The sequence below is a fragment of the Silurus aristotelis genome (assembly GCF_946808225.1).
Source record: "Silurus aristotelis genome assembly, chromosome: 12".
NCBI lineage: Eukaryota > Metazoa > Chordata > Actinopteri > Siluriformes > Siluridae > Silurus > Silurus aristotelis.
Window position 1 is genome coordinate 23138422 of NC_139585.1, and position 19230 is coordinate 23157651.

The 19230-nt window shown below is 41.0% G+C and overlaps 1 protein-coding gene across 8 annotated transcripts in view; it reads right to left on the reverse strand.

The window, feature by feature from the left end:
- The window catches only part of exoc6 (exocyst complex component 6), a 56825-nt gene extending 38722 nt beyond the window's left edge, over positions 1-18103 (reverse strand). For 2 of the 8 annotated variants that reach the window (XM_083556957.1, XM_083556954.1), the window contains exons 1-5: positions 17945-18102; positions 5646-5817; positions 3434-3481; positions 3229-3319; positions 676-721 (exon numbers count right to left, since the gene is read on the reverse strand). In XM_083556957.1, the coding sequence (XP_083413083.1) occupies positions 676-721; positions 3229-3319; positions 3434-3481; positions 5646-5817; positions 17945-18072 (485 nt within the window). In that variant the 5' untranslated portion in view covers positions 18073-18102. Of the gene's footprint in view, positions 1-675; positions 722-3228; positions 3320-3433; positions 3482-5645; positions 5818-15609; positions 15780-17944 lie in introns of those variants that run through there. The other 6 variants (XM_083556955.1, XM_083556959.1, XM_083556956.1 and 3 more) reach the window with 6 other exon arrangements.
- Positions 18104-19230: the final 1127 nt, after the last annotated feature.

Sequence of the window (19230 nt, forward strand, 5' to 3'; positions counted from 1 at the left end):
TCTATAAAAGCACAAATGGTGTCCACTGAACTCATAATAGCGTCTGGCACTAGGTCACTGCAATACCTGTACGGTTTCTCATTAAGCAGACATTTCCTGATCATCCATATAAGTAAACACTTAAGCTGAAAAGTGAAGCTGATCCCCAATATATGCTCATATTTCTTCCTAATGATGTTCCTGATGACGCTTTCATTCCACTCAGCTTTTTCAATACACCCATTAACTAATGTTTGCACCAGATCGAGCTCCGTGCCCTTCCCAGGAAGCATTAGCGTGAAAGAGTCACCGCTTGAATAGAGCAGGTCCCGGCCCAGCCATTAGCGAGCAGGGGCGACCCGCGCATTAACGCAAGTACGCACTGTGCTAATTGACTCCATTTGGAAGAGGCCTGCGATGGGCGAGCTGCTGTAGGCTAGTGCTGTGAAGAAGGGCACATACAAGGTCAATTGTCCTTGCGTTTGAATAGGTTACTCATTTGATGATGTGTTATGACCGGCCGGGATGGAGCTAATGGACAAAGGAGGGTCATTATTTTGAGGTTCGGTGTGACCTTGCATTGACCCTGTGCCTCTTTTTTGAATGTGGCTTAACATCTTTTATTTTTATTATTTTTTTTTACCTCAAACAAAAACATGGTAAAACAAAACATTTGACGATGATAAGAATTGTTACCTTTTGGATTCAAGCTGTTCCTTCAATTTGCTGTACATTTCCAAAACTGTACAGAGACAGAAAATAGGACAGGGGCAAAATATTATTATAAAATAACAAGAAATCAGCATGAAATGAAGTATTGAAAAACTGTAGTTCATTATAGGAAAGTTTTTGGATTGCTGGCCTTTTTATCCCCTACATCTCTCACACAGGGAAACACAAACCCATTAGCTAACCCGCGTAAAAGCTTCAGTGTGCTGGCCAGCTTTATGTTTCCGTTTTAAAGGAATCTACCTGACTAGGATAAAATGATAGCAAATATATTCAAATAATGCAAACACATTTAATTTCCCAGAGGATGACTTCAGCCTCAGTCTGATGCATCCTGTCTGAACAAGGACATGGAGTTGTGAGTCCTTGACATATACTCAGTCATTACGCTGCATTTTTACTACAAGTCTTTTTCTTCTCTCTCTTCAAGTCTCTTTATTTAGCATGTCTATTTTCTCCCAATCTGTTAAATTTATGATGGAGGGGTCTGAAATTGTCATCGTAGGTGCATGTCCACTGTGAGAGACATAATCTAAAAAAAAAAATCCAGAAATCACAATATATGATTTTTAAACTATTTATTTGTATGATACAGCTGCAAATAAGTATTTGAACACCTGAGAAAGTCAATGTTAATATTTGGTACAGGAGCCTTTGTTTGCAATTACAGAGGTCAAACGTTTCCTGTAGTTTTTCACCAGGTTTGCACACACTGCAGGAGGGATTTTGGCCCACTCCTCCACACAGATCTTCTCTAGATCAGTCAGGTTTCTGGCCTGTCGCTGAAAAACACGGAGTTTGAGCTCCCTCCAAAGATTCTCTATTGGGTTTAGGTCTGGAGACTGGCTAGGCCACGCCAGAACCTTGATATGCTTCTTACAAAGCCACTCCTTGGTTATCCTGGCTGTGTGCTTCGGGTCATTGTCATGTTGGAAGACCCAGCCTGGACCCATCTTCAATGCTCTAACCTCCTTCCCTCAGTTAGAGCATCTTCAATGCTCTAACTGAGGGAAGGAGGTTGTTCCCCAAAATCTCGCAATACATGGCCCCAGTCATCCTCTCCTTAATACAGTGCAGTCGCCCTGTCCCATGTGCAGAAAAACACCCCCAAAGCATGATGCTACCACCCCCATGTTTCACAGTAGGGATGGTGTTCTTGGGATGGTACTCATCAATCTTCTTCCTCCAAACACGTTTAGTGGAATTATGACCCAAAAGTTCTATTTTGGTCTCATCTGACCACATGACTTTCTCCCATGACTCCTCTGGATCATCCAAGTGGTCATTGGCAAACTTAAGACGTGCCTGGACATGTGCTGGTTTAAGCAGGGGAACCTTCCGTGCCATGCATGATTTCAAACCATGACGTCTTAGTGTATTACCAACAGTAACCTTGGAAACGGTGGTCCCAGCTCTTTTCAGGTCATTGATCAGCTCCTCCCGTGTAGTTCTGGGCTGATTTCTCACCTTCCTTAGGATCATTGAGACCCCACGAGGTGAGATCTTTAGCTTCTTCCATTTTCTAATGATTGCTCCAACAGTGGACCTTTTTTCACCAAGCTGCTTGGCAATTTCCCCGTAGCCCTTTCCAGCCTTGTGGAGGTGTACAATTTTGTCTCTAGTGTCTTTGGACAGCTCTTTGGTCTTGGCCATGTTAGTAGTTGGATTCTTACTGATTGTATGGGGTGGACAGGTGTCTTTATGCAGCTAACGACCTCAAACAGGTGCATCTAATTTAGGATAATAAATGTAGTGGAGGTGGACATTTTAAAGGCAGACTAACAGGTCTTTGAGGGTCAGAATTCTAGCTGATAGACAGGTGTTCAAATACTTATTTGCAGCTGTATCATACAAATAAATAGTTAAAGAAATCATATATTGTGATTTCTGGATTTTTTTTTAGATTATGTCTCTCACAGTGGACATGCACCTACGATGACAATTTCAGACCCCTCCATGGAGATATGGGTTTTTCGGGTTGGAGTGAAAACTCTTCAGTGGCCTGCTACAGAGCTCAGACCTAAACCTTATTGAAGACCTTTGCGATGAATTGGAACGCTGACTCCACCCAAGGCCTCCTCACCTCACCTACATCAGTACCTGACTTTACTAACACCCTTGTAGCTGAATGAGCAAAAATCTCCACAAGCACACTCCAAAATCTACTGGAACAACTTCCCAGAAGAGTGGAGGTTATTATACCACCAAATGGGTAAATGGGCAAATGGGTACCACCAAATTTGTCTATATAGTGTATATCTTTATACTAAAAATGTATGTTGAGTAGTTGTTATAGTTACAGCATTGAGATGCATCCTGCTGTAATGAAGTATTAAAAAACTACTGTATAGGTAGACAAAAGGGCGGATGAGAACCTGATTTATTTTAAAGCGCTAATAAAATGGACTGATTTTGAAGTCTATCATTAAAAACCTATGACCATTTGTTATTGTACTGTATTAAAATGTGATAAAAGGTGTGTGCGGTGGTTATGCCACCGTCCTAAATCCCGAATCTTACCCGGAATACAGAGCTGCAGTTTCTCCACCGTTGTGGCCATGTTCCTCTGCTGAACCCTGCAGCGAATCACCTCTTCTGTCTGAGTCGTCACCTTATATAAGAGAAGGTCAAAGAGAACAGAGCCCTCGGAATTAATAAGACAGTTCGATGGGTCTTATCAAACAGTGGAAAGTGTTTAGAAAAGCCGCCCGTGGCAGCACCGTACCTCTCGCCCGGCGTCTTGAAGTCTTCGATTGGTGTCGGTCACTTGGCCCTTAAAACATAAGATCACTTTGGTTAGCCAAAGAAATGCACAATGGCACCGTTGTAGCTGCTCACCCTCATAATCAGATCATGCTTGATGAGGAGTCAGGAACAAAGGGATGCAAATTCAAATTAAACTGTGCGGCGGGAACATGAACTTTTGGTCGGCGCAGAGCTATTAAGCGCGATAATCGCTTATGACAGCCCTTTCTAACAGATTCTGTGACAAACTTCTCGATTCCACTTGGGATTTTTGAACTCCGGTTGCTCCTCCGGCTTCTGTCAAACAATTCAAATCGATGACCCAATTGACCACTGGGCCCCATTCTGATAACCTCAATGAGCTCTATGAGCCATTCAAGAAACGGATTGCATTTTCTGGTAATTAAGCCTTCGTATTCTGTACATTTTTGGCTGATTGGAAAACGCCGGGTAGCTGATTAAGGTGAAGGGACCGCGTGACCGTGGACTTTCCCACAGAGCACATCCCATTAGGTCATCGTAATAAGAAAGGGCATTTCTGGGTTTATTAAAACTCTAATTAATCCTCGGACAAAGAGGGTACGGTGACCCCGCTGATGCAGGGTCTGCACTCTTGTTATCTGAATATGCTTTATATAATTAAAAGCTTTAGAGAGACACTCCCTGTGCTGTTTGCTGCACATCTTCCCCTCTCCGATGTGTAAAGAGAGCTAAAGAGGGTTGGCCTCCGATTTCGGCTCGGAGCAGCTCCCAAACTTCTCATCATTATTTTTGCTTATAGGTTAAATTCATGGTTGCCATTCATAAACTTTACCACAGATCATAAGCATATAGCTTCTGCATTATAAATAAGTGGCATGTGCTAAAACCTTTTAAGATATTTTTTACGATAAAAGTGCGTTTTGGCTCGAACAAAAAACCTTCAGAACATACAGAAAATGTCTTTCTCAAGGAATATCTTGCATATTTGAGCAAGACAATGATAACTGCATCTATTACAATAGCACGGCGCGTAGTTGAAGAGTCCGGATGCTGAACTTGCCTGCCTTTCCCCATTTGAAAACATTCGGAGCAGCATGAAACAAAAAATACAACAAAGGACACTCCGAACTGTTGAGCAGCTAGAATAGTGTCTCAAACCCATATGGGACAACATTCGTCTGCAAACACTTCAGCAACTGGTCTCCTCCGTTCCCAGATGTATACAGACAAAGGACGTGATGCTACACATTGGTAAACATGGCCCCGTCCCGACTTAATGAGACCTGTTGCAGCCATTAAATCCAAAAATGACCTTAATTTTCCTTAAAATGGTAGAGACTCCGTCTAAAAACAGAAATTTAGAAATCATTGGAAAATAAATCAATTTAAGACCTGCTACTTTCTGGTAAACAGATCCACCTATTTCAGGACCCGTTCGGTGAACTCCGTTTAATGTCGAGGGCGGCAAACGAATGGAGCTTGAATGCCATTTTAATCCTGCCCTGAAGCCTCTGACATTCCTCAAGCTGAGAAGAATTCAAATCAATACCAAGACTTTAAATGTGCTGCTCATTTGCTTTACTCAATTTTTTTATTTTCCCACATACACACCTCAAAATCTGTTTCTGTATGTTTGTACACTAGTTTTATAAAATATGGACAAATGTACTGGGACACCTGACCTTTTCCAGCCATATGCGTTTCTTCCGCAAACTGGTACTACAAACTGCATTCAGAATGCTCTTGAAAAGTCTCTACTTTCTAGTCAGGAAGCTACAGAGCCAAATCTCAGTAGGCAATAAGAGCAATGGGGAGGTTAAGCCCCTTCCCACTCAAGTCAGGCAGCGCATTCATAAACCATCACCGAAAAGGAAACATAGAAAATGATGAATGAAAAGAATATAGTATACCGAAGACCGAATTCAAATCACCGTTCTCACCGTTTTCTCTGTAAAAAAAAGCCCAGGTTTCCATTAAACCTGATGCACTCGACTATATTTTCCATTGACTGCTAACATTTAATATTCACATGACATACCAGCAAAGCTCAAAAAACCTATAAAACCAGTTGCCACACACATTCTCCCATCAGCATTCTCGCTAATACAAATGTTCTAATATTCAGAGACATGGTATTATTATTAATATGGATACTCCATCTGTCTGAAAGACCTTTTTTAAGTTTGAATTAAAGTGACCAGTCCGCTTACCATCAGCTTCTCTGCATCCGCTCGGACCTTCAGGAGCTCTGTGATGGCGTCGACGAAACCCTGATGATGGAAGTTGCACATCTTCTCGATCTCTCGGTCATGGTTCCGTATTCGTGCATCCAGTTTTTCCATAAACCGCTTGTGTGCGTTCGGCTGGTCATCGTACACGGATCTGAAAACGACAAAGGTATAGTTAGATGTTTATTAGGAACGTGCTTTCTTTAACGTGAGCATGATGAATTGTTATTTTACATGAAACGCCTGCAATTTATTGTACACTAAATGGACAAAAGTTCGCATGAGCTTTTTGAACCTTCCACATTTATTCCCCATTTGCCGTTATAATAACGTCCACTCTTCTGGGAAAGATGTTTCACTAGACTTTGGTGTGTGCCTGTAAATATTTGTGCTCATTCAGCCACAAAGTCAGGTAGTTGAGGTGAGGAGGCCTGGGGTACACTCCAATTCATCCCAACGGTGTTCAATAGGGTTTTATAGCAGACCACTTATCTTCCACTCTAGCCCATGTAAGGAATATCTTCATGGAGCTTCCCTTGTGCACAGTGACACCGTCCTGCCGGATCAGGTTTGGGTCTCCTATTTCAAGTGAAGGGAAATTTTCATCCTACCGCATCCAAAGACGTCCTAGACAACTGTATGTCTCCAACTTTGCGGTAACAGTTGGGGAAAGAACCACATATGGCTGGAAAAGTCAGGCGTCCCATTACATTGGATATATGGTCTAGGTTTAATTTATTTAAACAAAATGAGTGCACATTTGTTCAATCCTTAACCATACCTTAATAAACAAACTGCACTAGCAAACAAGATCTATATTAGCAATACTTGTTTCAATAGCGAAAGTTCGTTTCCAATATTTAAAGTTCATATATTTAATATTAAAAAAAAAATACAAATATAAATAAAAATATAAATTTTTTATTAATAGTAAAGTATTCATGACCACATCCTGCAAAGGTGCCGGTGATGTTAAGAATTTCAACAAGATATCAGTAGATGATCACGTTAACATTTTTACACGTTTCAAAATCTAGTTCTGTACAGACATTTACTATGCAAAACTTTCTTTCGGCTTTTCCCGTTAGGGGTCGCCACAGCGGATCCTCCGCAGGTTTGATTTGGCACATGTTTTTAGGCTGGATGCCCTTCCTAACACAACCCTACCCATTTATCCAGGCTTGGGACCGGCACTAAGAGTGGCTGGGGTTGGTTCCCTGACCGGGGATCGAACCCGGGCCGCAGCGGTGAGAGCGCTGCATCCTAACCACTAGACCACCAGGGGACCACAGACATTTACTATGCAAGAAATGAAATAAAAAAGTTGATGGTTTGTAGCTTTGCTCAATGTACAAATTGTCACTTGGTCAACCAAATGCCGGTAATTATGGGTAAAATGCCGAGATTTGCATCGGCGCATCGACATAAGAGTTAACGATGTGATTTGCGTCGGTAAAAACTGATTTATTCATGTTATTCTTAGTAGATGCGCTATACTTTTATTATTTAGAAAGTGACTGATAAAATTATGACTGATATTTTCTACGTAGATTGATTTCTCCTCGCAAAACGGTTTCTCAAGCGCCTTCTCTCAGCACCACTGCTGCTGAGTGAATGGCGTATCACAACACAATATGAATGTCTTTAAAATCACAAAGAACACAGATTAACATGGCAGAGGTAGAGCTGCGTCTTCCCGGAGACAGAAAAGAAAATGAACGTCTGGTTTTATTACTTAAGAACATTTATTTTTTTTGTGTGACTGAACTAAAGAAATCAAAGAACTATCTGTACCATATTGCATTGCACAGCATCATAGTGTATTGAATCATATCGTGTTGAATCAAATCGAAATCGGATCGGGGATGAAATTCGGTTTACTTGAATCCGTCCCAATGCGATTTTTCATCCTGACGTGGTTGACGGGTTTTGTTCAAGTACCGGCCATCTGAAAGCGAGAAACAGATTCAGAACCAAACACGGCATGTGTTTTGGATTGCGGGTGATCGTCGAATGAGAGAACACCGGATATGATTCGCAAAACATCCTCAGCGCCAGCACCGTGTTCTCTACGCTTGAGTGATTTTTGTCATTTCTACACATACCTGGCACAGATCTGTTTATTTTTCCCCATCACTTTCCAATTTCTCCTGAGTCAGTGAGTTTCAGGTGTACATTTAGGAGTACATATCTGACTCTACAGGCCTCTCAGACAAAGTTGTTTTTGCTTTTTGTAACCTAAAATTATGCAGACTGTAAAACCAAACCTCGGGGGACTGACCAACGTGAAATTGTACCACGATGCCGCTCCAAATGATGGCAGCTCCAATTCCGGAGAGTGGCATCAGTATTAAGGTAATGTACTGTCCTTGCAGAACTCGGCAAAAGCTGGACAGGAAATTTTAACAGGTGTTTCATGCTGTGTTGAGGGCTGCTGGAGTGTTTGTGTGCTTCACCTCTCTGGCTGTGACTCAGATGCTCCAGATGGCTGTGCACAGGGTCATGCTCACTGCGCACACGTTACATAAGATCTGAACTCACAACCTTCTGGTCATTTGAGCATCAGCAGAAAATCACAGAGCCTTCGACATGATCATTGCTCTGCAGAATCATCACTGCTTTCACACCACTGTGACAGAATAAATAACATGCATGCGCTTTTATTTGAATTACGTACGATGAATATTCAATACGCTCTTTCATTCTCACAAATCCGATGGTACAAAACACACCGAAACTGTGCTGCACATCCAATCCACCTGAACTGACGCTGCAAACAGATTCGATTAGTGCTCCAGGAGCGCCTCCTTGTGGCTCCGAATGGTCAAATCGTTCTCCTGTTACTCCACCGAATATAGTTTATTGCTTTCCAAACTGTAGTTCACATCACTGAGCTACATGTCTGGATTGTACCCGTTGTATTTGTTCATCAAAAAGAATCTATATATAACAATATTTACCTCAGCATTTCCCAGAGAAACAGGGTGTTGGCTGTGACTGTGGTCAGGTGTCATTTGTTTAGCAAATCTGAATGCAAACAACCCAGAGCTTCACCCAGACAACAGACGAGAAGGTGGTCATACAGGGCTGAACACACGCCATTTGTTTTCATATAAATACACGCAGTAAATGGATTGCTAAAAAGTCTTGTGAAAGTGATGGACTTTGAGCTGTTGTCATAGTAATCAAAACAGAACTTTATGATGATTATACGTTTTATTACATAAGATTTATAAACACCACAGCGCTGTTCAATTCTCCATTCTGATTAGAAATAGTTCAATTACTGTAATGAAAGTAAACCCAATCACATGTATATTATATTATAGTACAACACTATATTGAGTGTCGGCCATTCTGTAGCAGTGTCAAAGCTCTGACTGAACAAATCCGTTCCTGACAAAACCCAAAAATGCACTCTGATTTCGTGTGTACATCCGACGTGCACTCCTCAAAAGAAAATCTTCTCAGGAAAAGATGTAAAACCAGATCGAGCGAAAACAAGTATATTTGATGCCGTTTACCTCAGGAGTCAGCTTGAGGATGCTGACAGGACCCCCCCCCCCCCACACACAAAAAAAAATGTCTCAATGGAAATGTACCCATAATGTCCCACATAAAAATGTTCTGGACAAAATGTTTATATATTTTCTAATTCTCTTTAGTCTTTAATTTATTTAAATTCATTAATATATATATTTTTTTTTATAAATAGAACACCAATGTGAAAGAGTTTTTGACAAATTTCTGCTGTTTCCATTTTTTTCAATAATAATAATCATTTCTATAAGATACGCAATAGCGAATAAACATGACAATCCAGTTGTTTTGCCCTCTTTATAATGAACAATATACTATAAACGATATTCTGCATATTAATGCATGGTGTTCAACCTTCATGAAGAAACGTATCAGACCACCGGTGTCTGAATTCGATTACTCATTTTCATTCCTTTCTTCCAATATCATGAAGACAACATTGGGGTAAGACCACTTTTCCTCAGGCTACTTACTATAAAAATACGTATTGCTATCCTCTATTATTCCTATAGTTTATTTGCAGTAAGGTTACTTATACTGAGATCACAAAATGCAAATACCAGTGAAGATGAATACACTTGAGAAGTTTTAAACCCTGACCCAAGTGGACAAAAACGGCAAGTTCAGGTACAAGCCACACTGCAGTGTTCCTGCAACCGTTTCCACACAGGAAGTGAAGTCTGAGGGTTCAGGCTGCAGGTGCTTCCTGTGAATCCGGTACAGCTTTTGTTCAGGAGGTAGTGGAAGCTGGATGGAGTTTCAACATCTCGTATATATATATATTCTTTATATGAAAGCTAGACTTCTATTAAGGAAGGCAAGACAAACCCAGGAACAGAAGAAACAATACTTTCTTATGTATATGACTTTAAGTTGAAAATGTGAAAGCTCGTCAGATTCAGATGAAGAGAAAGAAAGGACACCAATTCAACCCAGAAGCAACGTTAACATTTAAGCTACCCTTCCAGCTATCCTATGTGCTACAAAATGCTTTAAAGTGCTATAAAAGTGATCATGTCCTAGTAGCCATGGCATCTCCGTGTATTGGCCACATGTCACTAACCACACACACCTGATTCAACTTTAGTATTCACAACTGTTACATATTAACGCATGTATAAAGCCTCACCCTTTACATACTTTATAAAAAAAAAGTCTCTTTCGGCTGCTCCCATTAGGGGTCGCCACAGCAGATCATCAGTCTCCATACCCCCCTGTCCTCTACATCTGCCTCTTTCAAACCAACTACCTGCATGTCTTCCCTCACCTCATCCATAAACCTCCTTTTTGGTCTTCCTCTTTTCCTCCTTCCTGGTGGCTCCATCCTCAGCATTCTTCTACCAATATACCCCATGTGCCTCTTCTGCACATGTCCAAACCATCTCAATCTCGCCTCCCTCACCTTGTCTCCAAAACGTCCTACATGCGCTGTCTCTCTAATAAACTCATTTCTAATCCTGTCCATCCTCATCCCTCCCAACGTCCTCAACATCTTCAGCTCTGCTACCTCCAGCTCCACCTCCTGTATTTTACTCAATGCCACTGTCTCTAAACCGTACAACATCTCAGGTCTCACCACAGTCCTATAAACTTTCCCTTTCACTCTTGCAGATACCCTACTATCACAAATCACTCCTGCCATCACTCTTCTTCACCCACTCCACCCTGCCTGCACTCTTTTCTTCATTAATGCATGTAACTCGCTCACCTAACATTATGTTATATTAACTTTGCACATGTGATAAAACAGGTGATAAAACATTTGCCCCCTCATCCAGACATCAGAAGCTTGAATCCCACTGCTGACACAGACATTCCAGAGTCTAAAACTGCGTTCACAGAGACATTCTTTTTCCAATGTGAGCCGTCAACTTGAGGAGGTATCGTTGACGACTAGATGTGGGAAAGTCCAAGAAACAAAACCGAGAACAGTTTAACGTTATGCAACTATGAAGCAACTTGGTACATCGACTACCAGTGGGTGAGAAGACTGATTGCTGATCTGCTGATTTGTGGAATGGTAACGCGTTAATCCCCGAAAGATTAAAAAAAAAAAAAAAAAAAAAAAAAACACCTACTGATGACATCACAGTACAGCCACTGGTAAATTGTGTGAAAGTAAAGTTGGCTCACTTTTACTCACTCTCCACCCTCATACTTTTCTCCATCCACACGTCTATGTATCCATCCAGTCATCGGGGATTCATAGAATTTTATCCCTCCATTGAGTAAAAAGTAACCAATCAGGGGTGTCTGTGTGCATGTGGAAGAGGGCTCATAGGTTCCAGCCTTCCGATTTCAAAGCTGTTGTGAGAATAAGCGAAACCTTACTGGAAGGTTGGAATTGGTCCAGACTAAACTGGTGGAAAATCTGATGGAAAGAACTAAGATCAGCATGCCTCAGCAGTTTCTCAGCACGCATGCTTCCTTCTACAAGAGAGACGATGACAGGAACAGATGAACCCTGTTTCGCCGAAGCAACGCTTTCCTGTATTTTTCCCACCTTTCAATTTCACATGGAGCGTGAAAGTCACAAATGCCTTTAGCACACAATTCAGTCAGTAAATGATTCAACATGCCTAGAGCGTTTTATTTTCCTGAAAAACAATTCTTTAGAAAATGCTGATGCTTCCAGAAGTGGAAAAGAGAGACAGCGAGCGTCGGCATCGCCTCGACCTGAACGTTTCCTCCTTCCTGTTATTGCAAAGAGTGAAAAGACATTCCTTCCTGTCTTCTTTTAGACGAAACGGTGAACCTTTTCCGCTTCTGTTCCATTCGCAAGCAGGAAACACGCTTTAATGACCGCTCGTAAAAACGCAAACTCCAACAGAGACGATCGCTCAAGCTGTATTTGGATCATCTACAGAATAACCAAAGCCATGCTGATGGAAGATCAGCGATTGGTTCAATTTGTGATTACCGCGCCGGATTCATTAAAGGGCGTGCTAATGCAGGATAGTAATCAGTGACATGGTAATGTAATGTGAAGCAGATCGACCATGACACCTGAAAGTTATTATCCGATAGCAAAACTCAACCCTGACACGTTTTATTCTTCTTATATCACAGCCACATGTTCATTATTAATAAAACAGAGACTCCTCGTTGATCTTATTGCTCTATGGTTGCATTTCAAGTTGTAGAGTGTCTGACTTCCTGTTGTCTTTGGTCGTAGCAGCTGTAAATGGTCTTTCAGTGGTAGATTAGTGGTTAGGGGTTACTTTGGGTTACTGATCAGAAGGTCGGGAGATCAAGCTGCCACTGTTGTGCCCTTGAGCAAGGACTTTAACCCTCTGTGCTCCACGGTGGTTGTATCCTGGCTGACCCTGAGCTCTGACCTCTGACTGACCACGCTTTGAACCCCGCGGCTTAAACAATGAAGCGGCTAATTTATAGATTTTTTCTGGGTTTTTCCCGGTTTCACAAACTTCAAGCCAAAAAACTGAGCCCCATAACATTAGACCAATAAAATTGCTGAACGGGTTCAGGTGAACCAATGAAATTCTTTATATTAAATCAGATGCGCTCCCACTGAGTCTGTTGTGAAAAGCGCTATACAAATAAACTTGACTTGACTTGACATCATAAATATGGATGATGTTCCTCTGACGTTTGACCTGCCGCTCCCTCGGACTGTCTACAGGAAATGTGAATCATTCGTCACGCTGAAAACAACCGGGCATGAAAAAACACACTTCACCTGTGTTCTGAGCTGCACGGCATCGGGAGAAAAGCTTCAGCGATGGTGATTTTTAAACGCACGACGATGTCAAAGAGAGATCTCAGAGAGAAATAGTTGTGAAAGGAAGGAGGAAGACAGTGAACAATGACTTTCTTGGTAGGCTACTGTTTAGATACAAGCCGTGTAACAGACACTGTTTTTCATTAAAGCCTGTGTAAAGTTTATTAGTTTCAGTGTGGACATGCTTATAGACAGGTGCGGCTTATAGACAGGTGCGGCTTATTTATGTTCAAAATAAAAATCTTTGTCAAATTCAGTGGGTGCGGCTTATATTTTGGGTGCGTTTAATAGTCCGAAAATTACGGTACTTATTTTCCCTGTTTCTTTGTTTGTATGCCTTTAAATTCCTCTCAGAGTCTGGTGCTATTCTAAATCTGCAACCTAGAAAACCGGTGTTGATTTATTCATTGATAGATTTTGTACGGAGCTCTGGATAACGCCGCCTGCTGACCAATAGCGGTTCTAACTTTCTCTCAATTTCTCGGAAACTCCTCTTTCTTGAAGACTTCCCAGTGACGGAAAAAGCTTTACCTCTGACTGTTGCACTGACACTGGAGACTCCACATCAACAACGACACCCAGGCAAAGGAGCAAGAGCGTATTAGAACGAATGCCGCATCATCACCTTCTGACCAATCAGAACGGAGAATTCCGTGCGTTGGGCTGAACGTTATTAAAATATAACGGGTAACGCCGTTATTCCATAGTTGTAAACGTGAGATAGGAAACCGTATGTTTTGGTTTTGACTTAAGATGAATATTCACATGTAAGTTCACGAGGCAGTGTGGTGGCTTTTGAAGGGGTTCATACTCGATATGTAGCAGAAATGCTGAAATTAAAGGACATGTGCCTACTATAAAAGCAACCTACTTCTTCCTGGACATCTAATCAAACATAAACTTGTCTTTACCTAATACTAAATTTATCTGGTATTTCATAAAATCTACTTCCTTGAAACATAAGAACTTGTGAAGAAAACAGAAGTCAAATTTTTTTGCAACAATCTTTACAATATGCATGTTTGATCATTTTTACCACCTTTGAGCAGGATCTTGCTCAGGGGCTCAAGAGTGATCGTTTAGAGGCACTGGGATATGACAGAAGTCCAAACTTTACCCACTGTGCTACTATTTCCCTCAGCTAGAATATGATCTAAAAGGGGAAAAAGCCAGAAAACTTCCCCTAGTAGACACTACGTTCTGTTATAGAGGAACATCACAAAGCAACAAACACTCCTGAAGTGGAAGTTACGCATAAACAGATCTCCGTGTTGCCAAATTTGTGGTTCTGACATTGAACTGGCCCTCAAGGTTTCAATCAGTTTCTGTTACCGGATGTTGTTTTTGGCGCTGGATCAGAATTAAGATTTTTTAATTAAGTGTCAAAAAATATTCATGTTTTTAAACCTTATTTATATTAGCATTTTTTTGCTGATTCACAAAACGTGCCATTTTCTATGATCAGAGTGAAACGCTGAGGTCATAAAACTCGGTTTGGGGGGGCGGTGTGATGGTGCGGGTGCGACTCATTCTGACTAGCAGGTATCTGGTTACAAATTAAATAGATTACAATCACGTGCTTCTCTGCTACGACACACATCTAATCAGCAGCGTAAAGGTTTTTTGATAATCAGGCAAAAATCTAATCTGAATAAGGCAGGAATCAGATCTGTATTAGGTAGGAATCAGGCCTAAATCAGATCTGAATCAGGCAGGAATCAGATAGAAATCAGATCTGAAACAGGTAAGAATCAGGCAGGAATCAGATAGAAATCAGACCTGAATCAGTTGTGAATCATGCAGGAATCAGATAGGAATCAGATAGAAATCAGATCTGAATCAGGTAGGAATCAGGCAGGAATCAGACAGAAATCAGATCTGAATCAGGTAGGAATCAGGTAGGAATCAGGCAGGAATCAGATAGAAATCAGATCTGAATTAGTTGTGAATCATGCAGGAATCAGATAGGAATCAGATCTGAATCAGGTAGGAATCAGGCAGGAATCAGGTTGGAATCAGGCAGGAATCATTCGGGAATCAGTTGGGAATCAGATCTGAATCAGTTGGGAATCAGATAGGAATCAGGCAAGAATCAGGTTGGAATAAGGCAGGAATCAGATCTAAATCAGGTAGGAATGTGTGTGTGTGTGTGTAATGAGCACAGTAATATTGTAAATAAAGCTGTTACAGGGGCTTCCTCATGTTCCTCGTCATTCTAACACCTGCCCATGAGCTGTTCAGAGGCGATACTGATGTTGGTTATGATGGTGCTGATAATGAAGAAGCTCTCAGGCCAGATGGAGCTCAGCTCAGTGTGTTTAAGATGCTGATCCTCAGCCTCATCTATTCCTCTTCCTCCTCTTCCTGTCCCTATATCACTTCCTCTCTGACTCGAATGAACAAGAGACATTTAATCAACCCGGGAGAAATGAAGCAGTTCTTCATGACCCTGTCAGTATGGTCCAACCAACCAACCAACCCCCCCCCCCCCCCCCCACACACACACACACACACACACACACACACACACACTATCTCTCTCTATGACGTTATCTGGCTAGCTGCTTTAGCAAACAAAGGCCCAACTCCATCTTCCTTTCCAGCACAGAGGACAGAGCACACAGTCATACCCGACATGCACAACAACGAGCTAAAACCTCCTACCGAAGGGTCGGACCGATACAGGCCGTGTCCGTGCTCTCGATTTCCTGCAGGATGCGCTCATGCTCGGTGATACTCTCCAGGGTTTCACTCTCCGCCATGTTGCTCTGTCTTCATCACAGCGACACTTTATGACAATGCGGCCTGCACGCGCAGTGACCAGCGTCCGCCGACAGGGGGGGAGAGTGAGAGACCTGAGGACGGCGCATTAAACAAAATCAATCCGCCCTAGATAAGTGCACTACACAGAGCACAAAATAACGGTTCGCAAACCCTACATTTAGGGCACTAGGTATCCGATTGGGAGCGACCAGGAATCTAACAGTGCACTGCGTTTAGTAACAGTGGGCTGGAGATGGGGGTGTTGTGTAAGGTGTGATTACTGTCTGATGTGGTGAAGGACATTTCACTGAGGAACTAGAGCCAAGAGCACATTATAATACTTACACTTATGGATATATAAAATAACAAAATAAAACAAAAGATGTTTGTTATACACTACTGCAATGCCAAGTGGGTTCTCACATGCTTCATTTTCATCATCATCATCATCATCATCATCATCATCATCATCATCATCATCATCATCATTATCATCATTATCAGTATCATCATCATCATCATCAATATGCATATTTTTATTATTGTTAGTATTAGTAGTGGAGGTAGTAGTGTGGAAAAGTGTGGGGTAGGAAAAAAAAGGTGATAAAAACAACAACAATAATAATAATAATAATAATAATAATAATAATAATAATAATAATAATAATAATAATAATAATTAAGCCAAAATATACACAAAATTTAGATTTTATTATTATTATTATTATTATTATTATTATTATTATTATTATTATTATTATTATTATACTTTTACTATTAAACGTGTTACTATTAAAAATCTTTTATTATAAACAGTTATTATTGGTTGTGAAAATAGTATTCTTTTGTGAATTACAAAATATAGTCATATCATAAATATAATGTTAATAGACTTTAAGAAACACACGGTTTAAATGCTTAAATACTACTACTATTAATACTACTAATAATAATACTATTACTCTGACTATTATTAATACCACAACTACTGCTATTATTATTATTTCTAATACTATAACTATTATTACTTTTACTATTACACTACTACTAATAATAATATTTAAGCAGAAGAAGAATTTTATTCATTGTATTATATATTCAGTGGGGGAAATAATTATTTACAAAGATTGCATTACAAAAAAACCCTTAAAAATAAATAAACAGTCTAGAATTTTTATGGTAGGACAGACTGAATATAAAAATAATAATATTAATAATAAAAATGTAAATAAAGGTTCCAAATTCCCAAATGAGTCCTGTACCTTTTAGAAAGTGCTCCCAATATCAACTCATTATGTGTATAAAAGAGACCCGTCACAGAATCAAACTCTTCCATTCAAACCTCTTCACCACCACGGGCAAGACCAAAAAAACTGTCAAAGAACATCAGGGACAAGATTGTAGACCTTCACAAGACTGGAACGTAGGAGTAAGACAGAGTACATGTGTGTGAATGAGAGAAGAGGTGGAGAAGGTGGAGGAGTTCAGGTACCTGGGGTCAACAGTGCAAAGTAATGGAGAGTGTGTTAGAGAAGTGAAGAAAAGAGTGCAGGCAGGGTGGAGTGGGTGGAGAAGAGTGATAGCGGGAGTGATTTGTGATAGAAGAGTATCTGCAAGAGTGAAAGGGAAGGTGGGGAAGGTATAGGACTGTGGTGAGACCTACGATGTTGTATGGATTAGAGACAGTGGTATTGAGTAAAAGACAGGAGGTGGAGCTGGAGGTAGCAGAGCTGAAGATGACTGAGGACGTTGGGAGTGACGACGATGGACAGAATTAGAAATGAGTTTATTAGAGGGACAGCGCATGTAGGATGTTTTGGAGACAAGGTGAGGGAGGTGAGATTGAGATGGTTTGGACATGTTCAGAGGAGGGACATGGGGTATATCGGTAGGAGAATGCTGAGGATGGAGCCACCAGGAAGGAGGAGAAGAGGAAGACTCAGGAGGAGGTTTATGGATGTGGTAAAGGAAGACATGCAGGTAGTTGGGTTGAAAGAGTCAGATGTAGAGGACAGGGGGGTATGGGGACAGATGATCCGCTGTGGCGACCCCTAATGGGAGCAGCCGAAAGAAGAAGAAGAAGAAGAAGAAGAAGATAGTTTGTTAAAGAATCAGCACCATGTGGAACTGGACAGATGACAAAGAAACCAGTCATAATAGAGAATATAAACGATATAAGAATATAAAAGGTCTGTGATTTCATGAAAACAATAAACTCATGATATGAATAATTTACCTTAAGGTTGTCCCCAATGCCAAATCTACTGACTCAAGTTCTGCAAAAACGTTGCCGTAGACTTTTTCCTCTCGAACATCCTCGTCTGGAGGACTCGGTGACGGAGCCCTCGCTCTGCTGCTCTCCATGATCCTGTCACAATCAGAAGTGTGTGAACGTCAACTAAGTTTCAGACAGGATAGCCAAGAGACCGGAGTCAGCAGAAAACCGCAACGTCTGCAAAAAAAAAACAGAAAAAAAAGGCCTGTCCTCGTGATCCTCAGTACTTTGAATCCTACATAGCAGCAGTTATTGCTGTTTTGTTAAATATTTCCTCACACTTTTTAGTGAGGTGGAGCTGTAAAGACGTGTGTGTGTGTGTGTGTGTGTGTGTGTGTGTGTGTGTGTGTGTGTGTGTGTGTGTGTGTGTGTGACACATCTATCCATGAGCATTTCTCTGTCCATGCCTAAAACATCTTTTAGCAGCTCTGATATTGAGTCTGGAGATCTCGAATCCAGTCCCTCTGCTACGTGCAGTATTGTGATGTATGACCTCCTCATCCTACCCTCCAGATCAGTACACTTGTCTAGTTCATATCAGTACACTTTTCTTTTCCAGATCAGTACACTTCTCTTGTCCATATCAGTACACTTCTCTTATCCATATCAGTACACTTCTCTTATCCATATCAGTACACTTCTCTTGTCTATATTAGTACACTTCTCTTGTCCATATCAGTACACTTCCCTAGTCCAGATCAGTACACGTCCCTAGTCCATATCAGTACACTTCTCTAGTTCAGATCAGTACACTTCTCTTGTCCAGATCAGTACACGTCCCTAGTCCATATCAGTACACTTCTCTAGTCCATATCAGTACACTTCTCTAGTTCAGATCAGTACACGTCCTTTGTCCAGATCAGTACACTTCTCTAGTTTATATCAGTACACTTCCTTTGTCCAGATCAGTACACTTCTTTAGTTTATATCAGTACCCTTCCTTTGTCCAGATCAGTACACTTCCCTAGTCCAGATCAGTACACTTCTCTAGTTCAGATCAGTACACTTCTCTAGTTCAGATCAGTACACGTCCTTTGTCCAGATCAGTACACTTCTCTAGTTTATATCAGTACACTTCCTTTGTCCAGATCAGTACACTTCTTTAGTTTATATCAGTACCCTTCCTTTGTCCAGATCAGTACACTTCCCTAGTCCAGATCAGTACACTTCTCTAGTTCAGATCAGTACACTTCTCTTATCTAGATTAGTACACTTCTCTAGTCCATATCAGTACACTTCTCTTATCT